At 37.7% G+C, this 18609-nt stretch overlaps 1 protein-coding gene and 2 long non-coding RNA genes across 3 annotated transcripts in view; 1 reads left to right on the top strand and 2 right to left on the bottom strand.

Moving 5' to 3' along the window:
• LOC134650357 (uncharacterized) overlaps positions 1-18609 on the bottom strand; it is a 483167-nt gene that overhangs the window by 341998 nt on the left and 122560 nt on the right. The gene's annotated exons all lie outside the window — the stretch shown is intronic.
• LOC134650355 (uncharacterized) overlaps positions 1-18609 on the bottom strand; it is a 355978-nt gene that overhangs the window by 216064 nt on the left and 121305 nt on the right. The gene's annotated exons all lie outside the window — the stretch shown is intronic.
• Positions 9248-15065, top strand: LOC134650268 (RPII140-upstream gene protein). The gene is made up of 6 exons (XM_063505226.1): positions 9248-9452; positions 9850-10015; positions 11032-11120; positions 12091-12224; positions 13364-13472; positions 14919-15065. Exons 1-6 carry the CDS (start codon positions 9310-9312, stop codon positions 15037-15039), a joined length of 762 nt encoding a protein of 253 aa, XP_063361296.1. The 5' UTR covers positions 9248-9309; the 3' UTR covers positions 15040-15065.

The raw sequence follows: 18609 nt of genomic DNA, 5'->3' as shown, positions 1-18609 counted from the left end.
ATTGAGCATTGCCCAGTGAAACCAGATGCTCTAATTGTAGGACCAGCTTTAAGTGTTCAGTTACACGTCCAGTATATGATTAGGCAAAGCATGCGTGAAACAGATACCTGAATTATGAAAAATAAGGATCGGCTACGTCACTACAACACATCTACCTATCGCAGATTTTGTCGCTAAATACTCTTAAAGAGTGTGTACAGGCATAGTTAGTAAAAACCTTTGCCACGAGTCAGGTGACATTAGGCAATTTTTTTGTCATTTTACCTGTACATCGTTGGTGACATTCTGACATGTGATGAAATTTAATAAAAACTGTAATATAACGATAGGGCAACGGGGGGCACACTAGATGGTGAACTAAAAGATATACTTGGGGATTTTATTCGACTTGTTTTAATGAACTCGTCGAACTGATGTCACAAAAAGTTGCAGTGATCTCGTGGCCGCATCAAAATATTTGTAATGCTTTGAGTTATCAAACAATAATGTGAAATAGAGCCCCTGTTTGCACGAAATGGCGCCGACAAGTTTGAGCGATGTCATGTCGAAGCCTGAAATGGCTGCCACTTGATAAGTTCGCCGGTCACTCAACTTATCCCTTCCAGAGTCAAAGAAAATTAAATAGTTCTTTTATTTTAGAAAGCATATTCAGTCATTTATAATTATAAAACAAACATATTTACACTATTTTAAAATGTATCATTATACATCACGTAACGTAAATAAGGATAAAATAAAAATAGAGCTTAGTAAGATGATTAAACTGAAAAATATTAGAATGTCATTATGATGTAAGTTTTACTAGAAAAATTTAATCATACAAATTGTATTATTCAGTACGTATGATAAGGATTGTAAAAGTAGTTATTTGGTTTAGATAATGTTAGGTGACCAGGGTGTGGTGATATTTTGCACGTTTTTGAAAATGTTTTTCTACAGGGTGCAGAATGCAGAAATTGTGCGCTCTTGTTTTAAAATGAGATTAAAGAGGTTGGCGACTGGTGGTGGTCTGCTGGGCGAGAACGGCGGTATCGCATTTGTATTTAAATATTATAATTACTTATTTAATAAACATTATCACAACAAGGAGATTACATATCCATTGTATTCAGCGTAGAACGCTACACACATCGCGTGTCTATCACAGGATATCCGTTTTGTCGCGTAGATTCATTGTCCATGGTATTCATTGCTTCTGCTCAATCCGTAGATATCAATAAGTAATATATTACTAAATGTGTGTAGCGTTTTCAGGCCTAATCTTTTCTCAATAACATTGGTATTGACTAATAGATAATTATAGGTATTTTTGTGTTTAGAGAAGTATTTTAAATATTTAGATAATACGGTAATATTATTAAAAATAAGAAATAGATCAGTGTTTAGAACGAGATGCCAAATTTAAAGTCAATACACATTATTTTAGGTAAAAGGTAATTGAAGTAATCTTAACATTTATTGAAAAGTTGATGAAAATGTTAAAGTTAAATTATATTTGAGAGTTTTATTAAGCGCAATTTTTCATTGTAAGCGAACATTGTTTCAATTTGTTGGTTAAAGTTATGCGTTGAAAAAGATGTGAAAGTTGTTTTCCGACTGTCGTCTCTGTGTTCACCCTCTTCGTTACGAGCAAAACCATTTTAACATATCTCTGCATATCATTCTTATTATACCTAATTTTATTGCGCTTTATATATATCTCTTAAGCTGTACTTGTTTTAAGTACTTACGTTTCTTAAAATTATATGAAATGCCAACATATCAATTAATAGAAATTTGGCTAAGGTGCATCTTACACATTTTCAAACCTCGGCTCTGTGGCTGGGAGCTGCGCGAGAGCACCGCTTGCAACCTCAAGCGTCGCTCCATTTATATCTACTTATGTAAGAATTCATCATTTCTATTTTTCTTATTTTAATGTTAAGCCTCATGTGTGTTTAATTTCTTTCTTATTTTTAATTTCGTAATTAAACAATATTATCAATATATTCTTTTTGTTCTTTATTTTGCCTCCTCTTCGTTTTTCCTAAGTTCTTTTTTTCTTAAAACTCAATACCAATTGTCTAAAGTACTTTAGGAAGAAGCGATCTAAGGTTCGGTAGTCATGTAAAGAATGGCCTTTGAAATCTCATAAATATCTACATTTCATTTGTCACATATCCAATACTGTTGATTTAAATGTATTTTCTCAACACTTGATGAGATAAAAACTATTTGTAAATAAAAATAAAATTTAATGGGGATCAATATATGAAATGATGTACATTAGTACGCAATTGGTACTGTAGACATATTCGTGTTTAGATCTAACTATCCTGGCGTAAATATCGCATATCTACGGTGAAACTTGTCTATACTATAATGCTTTGAAATATCCATAATTTCTTGTGACACTAAGCAATTTTGACTTCATCTGTGGTTTTGTGGATTGTCTTGACTTTCAGGAGAATTAAGCGAAGTTACATGTTGCTTAGTTCAGCTACGTTGGGTGTAAGGGACTATGATTGCCAAGAGTTATCGTAATGTGGATGGGAAATTCGCACAGGATATGAGTTAATTCCGTGCCGTGTCCCTGATCCCTGCTGCGTGGAAAGAACTGAACCATTCCATACCGAGGTGTGAGCTAACTGTGTAACTGCCAATTAATAGGAACCCCTTCTCAAACTGATGTTGATTGGTATCTCATAAATATATTATGTTTATTTTCAATATAGAAAATTGTCTTCTGCATGCATCTTGTGACTAAACTAACAGTGTATATTTATGTTTTGTCATCAAATCATATATATGAAGGCTACCTATAGTAAATTGAGGAATATGAATGAATTGAAAATAAACATAAGTGAGATGTGTTTTGAAGTTATGAATGGTTGTTATATGTATGCATATCCAACGCAAACCTATGAAATGGCAGTTATCCTTGTGTTATACTTATCTGTGAATGTAAATATTATACACGACTATATTAATAATAACAAATTAAATAAATAAGATAGTAAAGATTAACATAATCCTTTCTTTAAAATTTACTAATAAAACATAGGTATCCTATTCTAATTTTCAGTAGTTGCCTAGTTAATTATCAAAGTAACTTCTAGAGAATACCTGTTTTTTTTTTAAATATAAATTGTAGGGCTATACCATTGATTTATAAAAGATTAATAATGGTGTGCAAATTAAAGGGTTGTGTGTAAAGTTAAAATAGTTTAAATAGTTGTAACTCGTTCCTGTGACGAAAGGTTATCCCATCTTTTTCTTATAACTAAACGCACATCTATTTCTGTTCGCTTCTCCTAGTAAAAATTTGCCGAAACATTTGAAACAATGTCAATATTTTTTAGTCTAATTAAATCAATAATGCCAAAGACCAATCATTGGGACAAAAAAACAGGGATCTAATAATATTTTCCTTTCAACTAAATCTTAACCTACCTAACTCTAAATAGACATTGACCTAGATAAAGGAAAGGAAAAGTAAGCTTTAAAGAGCATATTTCGAAATATAATGTATTTTAATGATTGTTTCCGAATTATAATTTTGTGAATTGCCAATGGCCCACCTGTGAGGACAGGCATGTTTCCACATACATCATAGCAGTTAGATGAAATTATTATATACAATATTATCATCTTAAGTGACTACCCTATTGAACTCTAGATTTATTCTTTGTCATTTTATAATAAAATATAGTTGAAAATGGCATTTTTATTATTTTCATATTTACCTACATACCAATAGAAACCATTCCATCAATGTACTTAGCATAGCTGGGCATTAACTCGTTAATCCGTTAATCGTTAAGTAATTAACGAAGTACCTACTTAAGAGGTCCGGACAAGATACCTAAACTAGTTATGAATGGCTCGCCGGTGCAGGTAGTGAATAAGTTTAAATACCTTGGACACATCTTGTGCAGTGACTTAAAAGATGACCTTGACATGGAACGAGAAAGACGCGCTCTGTCCATTAGGTGTATCATGCTTGCGAGCAAATTTGCGAGGTGTACAAATGATGTCAAAGTGACTTTGTTCAGAGCATTTTGTCAGTGTTTGTATACCTGTCAACTTTGGGTTAACTTCAGTAGAAAAGCATTTTCAACTTTGCGGGTTCAATACAATGACGCTTTTCGCATTCTACTGAGGTTACCCAGGTATTGTAGCGCATCGAGCATGTTCGCAGAGGCAGGGGTGCCCGACTTCTTCGCCATCATCAGAAGTCGGATAGCAGGATTCTGGGAGAGATTGAGAAACTCAGACAATCGAATACTTAAGACCGTCTCCGAGAGCCTGTACAGCCCCATCTTTCGTTACTGGTCATCCGTTCACCACAGCGAGAACAAGGCGACTGAAGCAACTCTTAGTTTAAGTCATTGACATAGATATCTAGGGACTGGCTTTACGGGCAATAATAATGAGGCATGACAGGGGCCAGTGCAGCGGTGTGAAATCGCTACAACGTGATTGGTTGATGAGTTCGCATCACGCGCGCGATTGGTTGACGAGTTCGCATTACGCGCGCTATTGGTCGCAACTAGTCGCGTTAGACTGCACGATTGGCTGGAATTCGTGGGTAGCACCGCTGAACTAGTACGATGTTTAGTGCCCCATTAGCCCGTCCTTAGATATTATACCGATTATACGTCAATGGCTTAAGTTTAATATTTTTATATATATTATAGCAATTTTAATTTTATATGGACTTATTGTCTAAAATAAAGTGATTTTATTGTTTTTTTTATTTTTAACATTTCAAGTGAAGGAATAAGTTTGTTGGTTTTCTTGAAAATATCGTGAACTTGCTTTAAATCTTCCGAAATGTAGGTAATGTTTTACGGCGTTATACATAAACGTCTGCTAGCAGCTGATGATTGTTGTTTGTCCCTCTCTATGGCATAACGACAGATAGGGACAAACGATGATCATGAACTGAAGTTAGCAGCCATTTTTGAATAACGCCATTAATATCAAAGTTAACTTTTTAGTGACGGATTAGCGTTTAGCTTAATTGACTATTTGATTAGCGGTACCCAGCTATGTACAATTCTTGTGAAATACTATCAAGCAAAATAGTCAGCTACCACGGCGGGTCGGCATATCTGATCAGACAGACGCTAAAGATAAGATAAAGATAAAAGATAGTTTATTCAAGTAGGCATAATTACAATGCGCTTATGAACGTCAAATAAAGCTAGGTAGACCGGCTCCAACCCTACACCTCTGCCCCGAGAAGATTTAAATCCCCCCGCAATTGGAGGAGGGTATCCCAATATGGGACCGGCAACAAACTCGGCGGGACACATCTTTTCAAAAATAATTACATCATAGAATTAACATGCATTACGAGAAAATAAGGGAAAAAATACAATTTAAATTACTATAGAATTCATGCAATTATACACATAAGGTGTAATAGAAATTTGATTTAGAAAATATACATATGTCATATGTGAATGTGTGGAATCATACAAATTCGTAGCTCTTTCAGAAAACATATCAAATTCTTACAAAAGGAAAAAAAATAAAGTTATTAAAAGAAATGGGAAAACATATTATATAAATCTGATTGATTATTATGATTATTATGAATTACCAACATATAATATTTGAGCTAGCAATCATGTTGTACACAACACAAAGCATTGTAGTAAGTATTTTAAGACGAAACAATAATAAAACCTGTGTCTTACCTTCCAATCGCCTCACTCAAAGTTAGTCCTAGACATTCTTTCTTAATTCATTCACGTAAACTTATTACATAAAAAATATCAATACAAAACTAAAATAAAATATCCCGCCGTTTAGTCATAATGACATTACTGACATTTAACTGTCAAAGAAACGTTCAGAACGTTCAGAAATTATAACTATTTATAGCTCTGTGGGCTTCTACAGACCTTACAACAAATGGCATGCAGGCCGCCTAGACAAGGTGACAATCGCTTGCGCTTTGCCATCGAATCGCTTTGTGTCTCTTTCAAGGCCCCAACGTGTTCTCTTTGACGGCGCAGTAATTATACTTGGTCAACCAGATCTTGACAGTAGAAAAAGGCGGCAAATTTGAGAAATGTAGTCGCGAAGGGATATTGTCTCATAGAAAATTTTAATTTCGCGCCTTTTTTTACTGACAAGATTTGGTTGATCAGCTATAGTATCACTTCTCTCTCCTCGCTCTTGAAAAATGCCATTTGTCAAAAAAGGACAACTCTACTACTGTTGACAATATGCACTCCAAATCAAGTTGTCGCCGTTTTGAAAGTAGTAACAGACTATCGCACCGGACCGCGACCTTGGTGCGGTGCGGCGCATTTATCGATAGCTAAGCTTCCATCGCACATAATTATTATTAAAAGTGATAACAGACTATATATAGTGATACAATGGGCATGCACGTCGCACCAACTGATAAGTAATAATAATACTGGTGCGCTTCGCACCAATTTCCCTAGTGTGTAAAGCTTTGGATTCCTCCGAAAACGGTGCCGTCATATTACGGCCGCTATATAGCGTTGACTGACGTCACTAGAACGTTGTCTATGTAAACAAGATGGCGCGGTTTCCTAGACGGCGTTACGTTACGTTGATTGTCAACGTAACGTAAGATGACGGCCGTCATGACCTTGTCGATAGTTTCGTGAACGTTTTATTAGATAGCGGTGACGCCATTTTGAATAAATGACACGAGATTTGAATAAATGATTCCGTACTACGATTTTTTTTTTTTTTTTTTCGTTAGATGTTATTTATTTATCAAAAATACACAAAACACACAAACACAAAGAAGAGATAATAAAATTAATACCTTAAATCTAAACCTTAAAACCTAAAGGGACTAAAAACTAAAATACTACTAAATATAAAACACCTCCCCCAAATCCCCTGCTTCTGGCATAGACCCCAGAATGCTGGCGGCGTTACCTCTCTGCACCGCCAGACTCAACCTCTTCGCAAAGAAGGAGCCCGCTCTGAGGTCCCCCGAGACACCTACCAAACGTTCCGACACCTTTTTAATAAATTTTTTGGTGTCGGACGACCAAGGACCCATACTTGGAGGATACAACTAAACGGAGTAGCCATTAACAGGCTTTCCCCTCTGTCGAAAATAGGCGGCCAACGGTCATACACAATGTATGGACTGACGTTTATCTGACATGGCTATTTTTACGTTACGCATACATTTGACGTTCCCCTCCCCCGCACCGATTTTTGCGTTCAGCAGCACTGTTTAACAGCAGACTGTTTTGTACAGAAAATTACAGACATGGCGTCTCCGTTTGATTATATCCTCCAAGGACCCATAGTTTCCATAGCAAGCGCCGCAAACTCATACTCATTCATTAAGAAAGAGTATTTGCGGCGCTTCACTGTTTGGGCTTGGTCAGCGGCAGTCCCAGGTTTCCGAGCCGAACTGTTCACGTGGGACGGAGCCAACGTGTCGACGCAGGTGGCGTCCCACGCCAAGGCGCAACCTAGATTCCAAGGCACGAGAGTGCAGCCATCGGGTCTCTTGCCATCCACGGCACAGAGGCCCGATGGCTCCAGAGTCGCGGGAAGAGAGGCGGTGGAGAGAGCACGTCTAATGAGGTCATTTATCGTGGCATGCCTGTAGAGCCGACCCGAACTCCGCTGACAGTGCAGACCATGCCGCCCCAGAGTGTCCACGGGATTCCCGCAGCGACTGCAAGCGTGCGGCTCGCAGATTTTAAGGCCAAGACGAAGGCACACCGCAATACGCATTGCAGAGGGATCTAGCACAGAGCCAATATTGCGCGAAGGCAGCGCATGCAGCCAATGGCCCGATTCGGGCTCGGATACAGCCAGCAGTCTAGCACGTTCAAAATGGTTTTGCGAGCTCTGAATCAAATGCATGTTGTGTCTTAATACTTGCAGCATCCCAGGCAGCTTGACTGGCTTTTTCCGTCGGTAATTGTTCGCCGGGATGGTCCGCAACCCAGGCCGATTCAGCGGCCGCCAGGCACGCCACCGGGACATCAGCGGTTGAAGGTATGCGTAAAATACCGCCAATGAGGGTGAGAGTGCTGTGGACAGACGACAGAAAGGCAGGGAGCGCTTACTCACCCGTCGTGCGGATACCAAGACCGCCGTATTTTATCGATTATTTTCCTCTTCTGATGATATTTCATCCTCCAAGTAAATTATAGATGATCAAGCAAATCTTGTCAGTAGGAAAAGGCGCGAAATTCAAATTTTCTATGGGACGTTATCCCATCGCGCCTACATTTTTCAAATTTGCCGCTTTGACCTTGGTGGATGACGGTGTGTTATGACGTCGTGGTACTTTCCACATGTCGCCACCGTAAAGACGGCCGTCTTTTGCGGCCGCTATATGACGGCCGTCATATGACGGCACCGTTTTCGGAGGAATCCAAAGCTTAAGCTGCATCGCACCGTTTGGCAGCTGTCATTTTCAAATTATGATAGTGGACGGCAATGTAGCCAGTTGATGAAATAACAAAAATACGGAAGCAGTGCTTTAAAGACGCAGATTTTTAAAGATTTTCATGGAAAAAGGTGCATTATATTACCTCAGGCCGTTCATCTACCTCCATAGACTAGGAATCCTCTAGACGGAGTTTAGACCAATTATTTCATGAAACCGATGCTGCCAAAAATACGGGGGTGCGGGGGGACGAGGTGAGCAAATCCCGTGCTGTGATTGGTCTGTTCAAAGACACGGACCAATCACGGCACGGGATTGACTCGAAGATGGAGTAAAACTACCGTATAAGTGGCAGAGGGGGTAGCGTTACTATGCTCAATCTAGAGGATGTCTTGTCTGTGTCTACCTCTAAAAAAGCGGAGCCACATTAATTGAAATTAATTCTTAAAGGATTCCATTGCAAAAAATTGTTGAAAAACACGGAAATATGGGACACTTGGCAACACTGGCGCACGTGTGCGACAGTGTAAGCTAGGATCGCAGGATTTTTACGGTTCGGTGCGATAGTGTGGAAGTCCACACCAGTACGAGCTATTCCTAGAACCGCTCCAAGGTCGCGGTGCGGTGCGGTTTGAGCTGATGGCCAAGTTGCCAATGCACGTAATAAAAAAAAAAGAAAAAATCAAACAAATCTGACAGTGACATTTGTTTGACAATTTTGTAATGTAATTTTTGTTCTGCTTGTGCTTTGATTTTGCTACTTGCATTCTTGCATTGATAAAAAAATTGCACATTTTGGAAATAAATCAACATAATTAAAAAAAAGTGAGAGGCAAAGGCTCAAAGCGAAACGAATGTAAAAAATATAGGACTATTGTTACAACCATTATTATCGGCTATCGGTCATTAAAATGTTAAGGACCTTCGTCAGGTTGACACCGGCTTTTATTCCAATTTTACAGAAACATAACGAAAATGATTACAATTTACTGGATCCATCTACCGACGTGCCCACCACTGGAGTTGAGAGACTAAAGAACATGTTTTACAGGAAGTAAGTATATTTTTATGTAACGTAACCTCTTGATTGTATACATTTAAATATTTTAACCTATTTGATTGCTAAAACAATTATAAACGGGTGGTGAGCAGGGCAGTTACCTGAGGCTTTGTGCAACAATCCAAGCATATCTTTACTTAGTACAAAAGTCAGGGGTTCCACAAAGATGAAGCCGCCATTGTAATCTGTCAAAATAACTATTTTTCCAAAAATTTTCAACTAGAAAGTTTAGTATCATGAAAACTGGCCATCTGTTGATTATGATGATTACTCATCATCATCTGTCTCGCGTTATCCCAGCTTTTTGCCTGGGGTCCGCTTGGCAACTAATTCAGACAATTGGCGTAGCATAGGCACTAGTTTTAGTTGATTACGATGATTACTGTTTCAGTGAATATGATGAGGTATCTCTTGAACTGAGAACTGTAATACAATCAGGATTATGCGGATGCTTTATCGGCGCATGTATGGGAGGATTTGTCAAATCGAGAGATGCATATCTTTACTTCATAGAAAATAATCAAGCTACCATATTTAAATCTACTATGGAAGCCAAGGTATGTAATAATTTAATAAGTAGCCACCATTGTAAATTTTTTATGTTTAAAATAAGTCATTATTAGGTGGTATTATTTAACAGTAGTTTTTCAAACTATGGGAAGCCTCTACTAGCTGTAAGGCAATATGTAAGCAAAACATTTTGTACTAAGGGCGTTGTGTCATGAAAAAGATTGCAAAACTGATTTAACTGTTAGCTGTATCATAATGGTTGGTTAAAATTAGCTTGTAAAGAAAGACAGTTTTCTATCTATCAAATGAGAACAAAATTCCCAGTTGTTACCAGTAACAACATGCTGGGAGCAGCTGGGAATAATATGCCATATCTAATGTAGATTATGTGATAAAACTATTAAACTACCAACTTAGGGAGATGCTACGTCGTCCTGGCATCGCCTCTATCGGACGAGGCCAGGATGATCTGCAACCTATACTTAAAAATAATGTAATGGTGTAAGTAATGCTACGCTTCTACATTATTACTTGATCTCACTACAGGGGTGACATAGTCACTGTGTGACAAAACCCCTTTAAAAAATAAGATTAAAAAAAAAAATAACAAAACGGATTATGTCGCGTATATTGAATTTATACTACATCCCGATGTTTCAAACCTTTTACAGTGTTCATGGTCAACAGGTGACTGAGGAAAAACTATTATAAACTATAAATTTTAAGGCCAGTTATATATGCAAAATTGGTTCATAAGGCTAGTTCTACATTACAACTATTTTAAAGTAAACATAAAGATACGGGATAAAGATGTAATCCATTTTAATAGTTTTATTTCATGAGTAACTATTGCTGTAACCGAAGACAATATAATGTAGATCAGATGGTCTAGCATGAGTTGCGTTCTCGCGCGCAACTCCATACATCTGGCGCGACTTCAAGTATGGACCTGTTCAAGTTGGTCCTGTTTATTGATTGTGTGTTAACATTACAAGCAAGTTGGCCACTTGGCCCTGTTGTCCTATATGTAGGTATATGTAAGCGCAAATATGTTTGTTTTCAGAAAAAATTGCAAGACCATGTAACAATAGCCTTTGCAAGAGGAGCTTACCATTGGGGTTGGAGACTTGGAATTTTTACTGGGGCATTTAGGTAACAAATGACTTTTCTAACATCCTTTACCTAAGGGTTTGTCTACTTGAACCTTTACTGCATGTCATAAAATTATTTGTTTAAATTTGAACTTTAATAGCTGTCAATAGAGTTGAATATTATAACTGGCATAATGGCATTAATGTATGCACTAAGGCAGGGGTCACCAAATGGCGGACCGCGGTCCGCATCCGGACTGCCGACCTATTTTTTTTTTATTTGCTTATTTAAGAAACTCAAGGAGAAACGGACCGCGATGGTCGTTTTACTTTAAGAACCGGACCCCTGAAGGAACTAATTGGTGACTAAGGGGTTACCCCTTAGTGCAGGGGTCACCAATTAGTTCCTTCAGGGGCAAATTCAGTATGCAGTTAAAATCAGTGGTTTCAGCACTCAACCACATACAATTGCTATTTATAAGAAATTTGAATTGGTGCCTTTTTTTTTACCCTACTTAACATTATAGAAAATATTTTTACATAATTTGATGTATATTAACCACAGTTATGCAGAAATAGATGTCATTAATAAAGAAAAAGTGACGAAGCCCTCCTGTGGTGAAGGAGTGGGTTTGATTTGTTCCCAAAGTTGTCTTTTTCGATTTTTTGATTTTTTAAGAGCTTAAGAATTTGTATGTTATTTGTTTTTTTTTGCTCCTAATTACGTATTATATATATAATAAAGAAAAAAGAAAAGTCAAACGAGAAGGCATAGCTGTGGTGTGCTATATAATACACATCAAATTGTATTAAAATATTTTCGGATCCAGAGAGGAAAACGGGGACTATGTATGGAGAAGCGGTTGTCCACTATCCTCTTAAGTCACATTTCATTAGGATTATGTATTACATCTCTGAACTTGTTGATACAATCCATGATTTGAAATCCAGGAAAGCCTTTTTTTTTAATTTCACACTCCTTAGCACTTGTGAAAACTGTTTCATTCATTGCCTCTTTTATTTTATTCCAGTTTGATAGCAACAACAATTTCAGTGTACAAGGACCAAACTTCGATCACTGAGTATATCGTGGCTGGCTCCATGACCGGAGCCATGTATAAGATGAACTTGGGCATGGGTGCTATGCTGGTTGGTGCAGGACTAGGTATTTCCTATATATTTCCTTATGTAGTCCGTCAAACAACTTTGTCAGTAGAAAAAGGTGCTCTTAATTTTTTTTATGGGACTAAGCCTTCGCGCCTGCATTTTTAAAATTTGCCGCTTTTCTCTACTGACACAAATGACTTGACAGACTATAAATACTATAGATATACTTGGTCAAGCAGATCTTGTCAGTAGAAAAAGGCGACAAATTTGAAAAATGTAGGCGCGAAGGGATATCGTCCTATAGAAAATTTGAATTTCGCGCCTTTTTTAGGGTTCCGTAGCCAAATGGCAAAAAACGGAACCCTTATAGATTCGTCATGTTTGTCTGTCTGTCTGTCCGTCTGTCTGTCCGTCCGAATGTCACAGCCACTTTTCTCCGAAACTATAAGAACTATACTGTTGAAACTTGGTAAGTAGATGTATTCTGTGAACCGCATTAAGATTTTCACACAAAAATAGAAAAAAAACAATAAATTTTTGGGGTTCCCCATACTTCGAACTGAAACTCAAATTTTTTTTTTTCATCAAACCCATACGTGTGGGGTATCTATGGATAGGTCTTCAAAAATGATATTGAGGTTTCTAATATCATTTTTTTCTAAACTGAATAGTTTGCGCGAGAGACACTTCCAAAGTGGTAAAATGTGTGTCCCCCCCCCCCCCGTAACTTCTAAAATAACAGAATGATAAAACTAAAAAAAATATATGATGTACATTACCATGTAAACTTCCACCGAAAATTGGTTTGAACGAGATCTAGTAAGTAGTTTTTTTTTATACGTCATAAATCGCCTAAATACGGAACCCTTCATGGGCGAGTCCGACTCGCACTTGGCCGCTTTTTTTTACTGACAAGATTTGTTTGACGAGCTAATAAATGAATATCGGAGACGCGCAGAAAAATGAAAGAAAAAATCAGCTGACAGATGGTGGTAGTATGCTGCAGGGAAGTAATGAATAAAGTGAAGTTTATTTACAGTATGATTTGATCACATACACGATTTCCCACGTAATACGCAATTTTTCCACATGGTCCACATGTAAACTGATTGTAGGTAGTGACACTATCTCAGGGCCAAATAGAATCTCATCGGGATTTATTAGTGTTTTCAAATTATTTGTATTCTGATTTTGCAGGAGCCATTTTAAGCGCAATAGGAGGAGCGGCCATCTTGGGTCTCTTGCACGTAACAGGAGTTTCTATGCAAGATATCAGGCGCGCCTTGAGTAAAATAAATGAAGCGAGGTAGGTTTCTTTCATACACAGACAAGACATCCTCTAGACTGAGCATAGTAACGCTACCCCCTCTGCCACTCATACGGTAGTTTTACTCCATCTTCGAGTCAAACCCGTGCCGTGATTGGTCCGTATCTTTGAACGGACCAATCACGGCACGGGATTCGCTCACCTCGTCCCCCCGCACCCCCGTATTTTTGGCAGCATCGGTTTCATGAAATAATTGCTCTAAACTCAGTCTAGAGGATTTCTAGTCAATGCTTTCATATATTTTTTAAATTTAAATCCCCATTGGAAGGCCCATTGGAAATACCTTACAGACTAACATAGATATATATTTTATAAACTTAAACAACAAAACGGCGTGGCTTCGTTGAATCGGCTGCTCTTGTGCAGTGGCGTAGCTAGCCGTGGGCAAAAGTAGCGTCGCCCACGGCCTCGCGCCAGGCCCCTTTGGGCACAGTGAAAGAAAAGGGCTTCGCAGGTGCGATTTCGCCCACGGCTAGATTAGTTCACACTACGCCACTGCTCTTGTCAGATTCGGCAGTTCGCCCCGGAACCTACGAAACACGACCAGGGGGGTGTCACTCCGCAGTTTAGGTACATTTGGCCGGCGCGCCCATCGGACAGGCGTATGGCAGTGGACTGCCGCTCGGCGTGCACGAGTCGTGTCGTGTCACGTGGCGCTCGCGCAAAATTGAAAATACAATGGCTTCGAAACTTACTTCCGTGAGAATCAGACAAACTATCTCCGGATAAAAAATGTATGTTTACATAATCAACGTTTGTAATTCCTACATATTTATCTTAAAAATAATAAATCAGTGGGTAATAAAGTCTATTTTTTTATTCAGTAGACTAAAATGACATTTCATAGTATGAAATGACACATGATGTCCGTATTATGAAATGTCATTTTAGTCTACCGAATAAAAAAATAGACTTTAGGTATAAAAACTTGTCAAGTGATAACCCCGTGCCGACACTCACAGCTCGGTCATAAAACTGCGGCGCGCAAAGGAGATTCACGGTTCGTGCGCGGTTATAAGTTTCAATTTTGCTTGAAAGGCGGCGATATAGGTGTAATTTTATAACTAAATCTGACTTTTGTGAAGGAGTGAATTTTCTGTACGGTAGTACTATTAGTTATTCTGTGACACGACACCCTTCAGTCAGCCTTTTTTCCGGCTTTTTATTTGAATATTTAATAGGTATATCTTGGCTGTATGTACATATATGGTTTTTGCTTTCCTTCAACGGTCAAAGTTATGTCTTTCAAACTTTTTAGCTAGAGTTGTGCGGAAACAGAAGAGTCGTGATATGTATGGGACCCGATACATTCTACGACTCTTCTCTTTCCGCACAGACTCTACCGTACCTATACCTAATTGATATACAAAGTTAAATGGCAGATAATGCAGATGTCAAATATTCTGAATGAGATTATTTTTTCAGAGTGGATCAATACAACCAAGCGTTAGAAAAAGCGGCAGATGAAAAAAATGACGCGCTCACGAGACACCACGACCATATAGTTGAAACGAAAGGAGAAATTAAAATAGATGATATCAAATAATAATACTGTTTTAAATTGTATATAATTAACTACTACAGAATAGTTTAATAAATTATGTTTTTGTTATGTTTATTTTTACTGCAGTATTAAGTAGAATTAAGTATATCCTAACGGCCTGGTCACGACATTGCGCGACTGGCTTCGGCTAAGTGTAAGGCCTGAGTGGATACTCGAGTTGGGCGTGCAGCGGGGCGGGGCGTGCGGCGTGCATGTTAAACAAATGCAAACGGATAGGAGCGGCCTTAGTGCACGCTGCTCAAATTACTCCTGACCCCGACGCCACGCTGCATGCCCCGCCGAACGCTCCGCTTCGAGCGTCCACTCGGGCCTTACACTAAGGCGGAAACCACAGGTGGGAACGAAAGATCCGATCGCTGTTTCGCTCCAACCTATGGTTGTCGCTTTAGCCGAAGCCAGTCGCGCAATGTCGTGGCTAGACCGTAAAGATGGCCCCTCTCCCCTCTCAAAATAGGCATCTCTCTTCAAGCCTTATTCAAGCCGAAAATTGCAGTTAAAATTGTTATTTTGTACCTTAAAGTTGAATTTGGTAATAATAGGTACACTTATGGGAGGAAATAAAGGTTTAATAAGAATACCATAAAATAAATGATTAATTTAAAAGCATTTATTAAAATTACAACGATATTGCACGCTATACAAAACTATTTCACGTCTTGTACAAAAATACGCCCGACATTACGTATTTTGTGCATTGTATGTTCTTGGCTCATATAAATATGTGCCTTATTTAAACGTCGATACAAATGGTTCAAAATCATTATATTAATAAATAACAAATATTGAAAGTACACTAAATATGTAATAACAGTTTATGGTTATAAAGAGTATGATTATTAACCTTTTCGACGCCGTGTCAAACACAAAAGCTGTCACGCTGACGCCGTGTCACCAAGTGTCAAAACTGAAATTGAACTTTATGCATATGCACGTAGATCTATGTTGCTCTGTGGTCTGTGACCGATTAATCGGTCTTTGGCGTTGAACCTACGGTGCGGATATATCGGTCATTGGCGTCCGAAAGGTTAATGAATACCTAGTAATGATTTTAATTACAAAATTACATTATTGGCAAGTTTCTTGCTAAGATATTACAAACAATAACCCAAGTAATAAAACAATTTAAATAGTCTATATCACGTATCATTTGAAGGGGTGAAATGTTGGGAGGTGTTTTTAGATTCATTATACGCGATATAACCCGATTAAATTGGTTTATTTCATGAACACTCATTTAGTGCAAAGTATCAGTCACTATATAATTATGTATTAAATATAGTATTTTGTGCGAGTTGGCAAACATATTAATGAATTATAATCAATTTCATTCATATCGCGATTTAAATTGAAAAAAAAATGCATATAAAATATTAATGATTTATGATTACCATATTTCTTTATAAATGGACCACACATACAACAACGGAATGACAGCTTAAGGATAAAATAAATAATTATTTTGACATTTAATTAACAATTATTAATATTAGTAAAACAGCTAGCTAGAAAGCTAGGTTTACAACTTTACATTTTAAATATTTGACTATTCGTCGAGTTACACCATAGACAAACTAACAAAGAGTGCAAAATGTCGCTTAGTCTGATTACCTCGGATGTGCAAGTAGCGGAACGTTTCCAAAAAGTTGTAAAAGTTCTCGGATATTTCAGGAAACAAAGGAAACTTTCATTTCGGAAATGGAAATTTCGGTTCGAAACAAAAATATGATAAGTTTCCGAAGTTTTTCCATTTGGAACTTTCGCAATTTTGAAAACTACGACGGCTGTCAGTAAGTATGACTTAGATAACTTTGCGTAGCGTTTTTCAATGACAGAGTGTGGATGTGGACATACCATTATAACGCTCTCATCATGACGTTTATAATGACACTGCACACTGTTACTTCAAAATCAGAGCTGAATTAGCTTAGTCGGGCTCTTAGCCTATTTTTGACAGAGGCACAGTGTAAAAAGTAACAGTGGACCGACGCCTTTGACGTTTGCGTAAATGCCGACACCGCACAAGACCACAGTAGGGTTGTCACAGATTTTTACACAACTGCCTAAAAACTACGTAGTAAACAAGTGTCTACGCTAACCCTGACAACCCTGTAAGTAGTACCGAGCTACTAACAATGGCGATGTATGCAGCTCGGGTGCGCGCGACCCCTCACACCCCGCACGATTGCTCTGTCAAGACAGCTTCGAGACTATTGTTTTATAGACTGACACCGGGCTGTACGACGTCATCTAAATCAGCTAATATTTTGCACTAAAGTGTCATTCAATAGAACTTGCTAACTATGTAAACAAACTGCCATACTAAAATTGACTCAGAATGTCAAATTACTAGTAACTTTTGTTTACATAGTTAGCAAGTTCTATTGAATGACACTTTACTTACTTTACGCATCTCAGCTTAGTACTCCGTTACCTATGGTTTATATATACCGTCCACCGGGTGAATAGGGACAATTCTAAAAATGTGATTCACCTGACAATTTCTTAAAAAATACTCACAAAAACTGTATCATACCAAATCTACCATTATTTTCAATCGAATGATAAAATTTGTGTGCATTTTTCAAGAAATTGTCAGGTAAATCACATTATAAGTTTTGTCCCTATTTACCCCTGTTGACGGTACATCAAGTCTAGTGTAGCAGTCTAAATTATCAATACATATTATTATGTATAAGTATTATTAATACTGTTCTTAACGTAAGAGAGTATCATAGTGAATTATAAACAAGTGTACTACAGAAGACGGTCGGCCAGTCTTGCTGTTTCGTATATTATAAAATGTGTCGCTCCGTATAAAAGGGACCTTAGGTTAACTATCGTTTACGAAAGTTTATACAAATGATTATAATATATTATATTTAAACATGGCGTAAGCAGCAGTTGAACTGATGTTTCTTTTTATATGGATCGACACAAATTGTTCTTACGTCAAAATTATTCTGAGCAAATATAAAAATAGCTTATATTTTAGTTCAATTTCACTAAATGAACCGTCGTGGTTAGATGTATGAGGCATATTTAAGATACGAAATATTAATTCATTATACAGAACAATGGTGACTTTTCATCTCTGGTTTATGTATTGATATGTACCTACCTGAATGTAAATAAACTTGAAGAATACGAAAGCGTACGTCATTGATTATTGATTAATTTGTCATTGACAAAAACATTTACTGATAGATAATTTTAGAATTAGTTATACATCAAAATGAGAATTTATTAAAAAACTTTTTACCTCATACATACAGATTACAGATTTGATAAGCGGTTATCACAATGGTGCGGATTCGCACGCCGCCCCGGTGTGTAAGCGAGACAACGCTTTCACGTATATACTTAATGATGTCTCGCTCGCACACAAAAGAGACGTGTAGCTCCGCACCTATGTGAAGACCGCCATGTACTGTATACAATCCACATTCAAGTTCACACTTTATATACAGTGTTTCGTGCAAAACAAGATTTCCTACTCAATTTTTTTGAATTGCTCACCATGTATATTGAGTAACATACAAGGGCGTTTTTTTT

This window comes from Cydia amplana, chromosome 8, assembly GCF_948474715.1.
Source record: "Cydia amplana chromosome 8, ilCydAmpl1.1, whole genome shotgun sequence".
Lineage (NCBI taxonomy): Eukaryota > Metazoa > Arthropoda > Insecta > Lepidoptera > Tortricidae > Cydia > Cydia amplana.
The sequence above is the reverse complement of the archived record's forward strand: the minus strand, read 5'-3'. Positions and strand labels throughout refer to the sequence as shown.

What these genes read in the sequence shown, in the direction of transcription:
- LOC134650268 (XM_063505226.1), top strand. Translation starts at nt 9,310, where the DNA reads ATGTTAAGGACCTTCGTCAGGTTGACACCGGCTTTTATTCCAATTTTA. An exon ending in AAGAACATGTTTTACAGGAA is followed by an intron (nt 9,453 to 9,849) that starts GTAAGTATATTT and finishes TTACTGTTTCAG; the next exon opens with TGAATATGATGAGGTATCTC. An exon ending in AGTAAAATAAATGAAGCGAG is followed by an intron (nt 13,473 to 14,918) that starts GTAGGTTTCTTT and finishes TTATTTTTTCAG; the next exon opens with AGTGGATCAATACAACCAAG.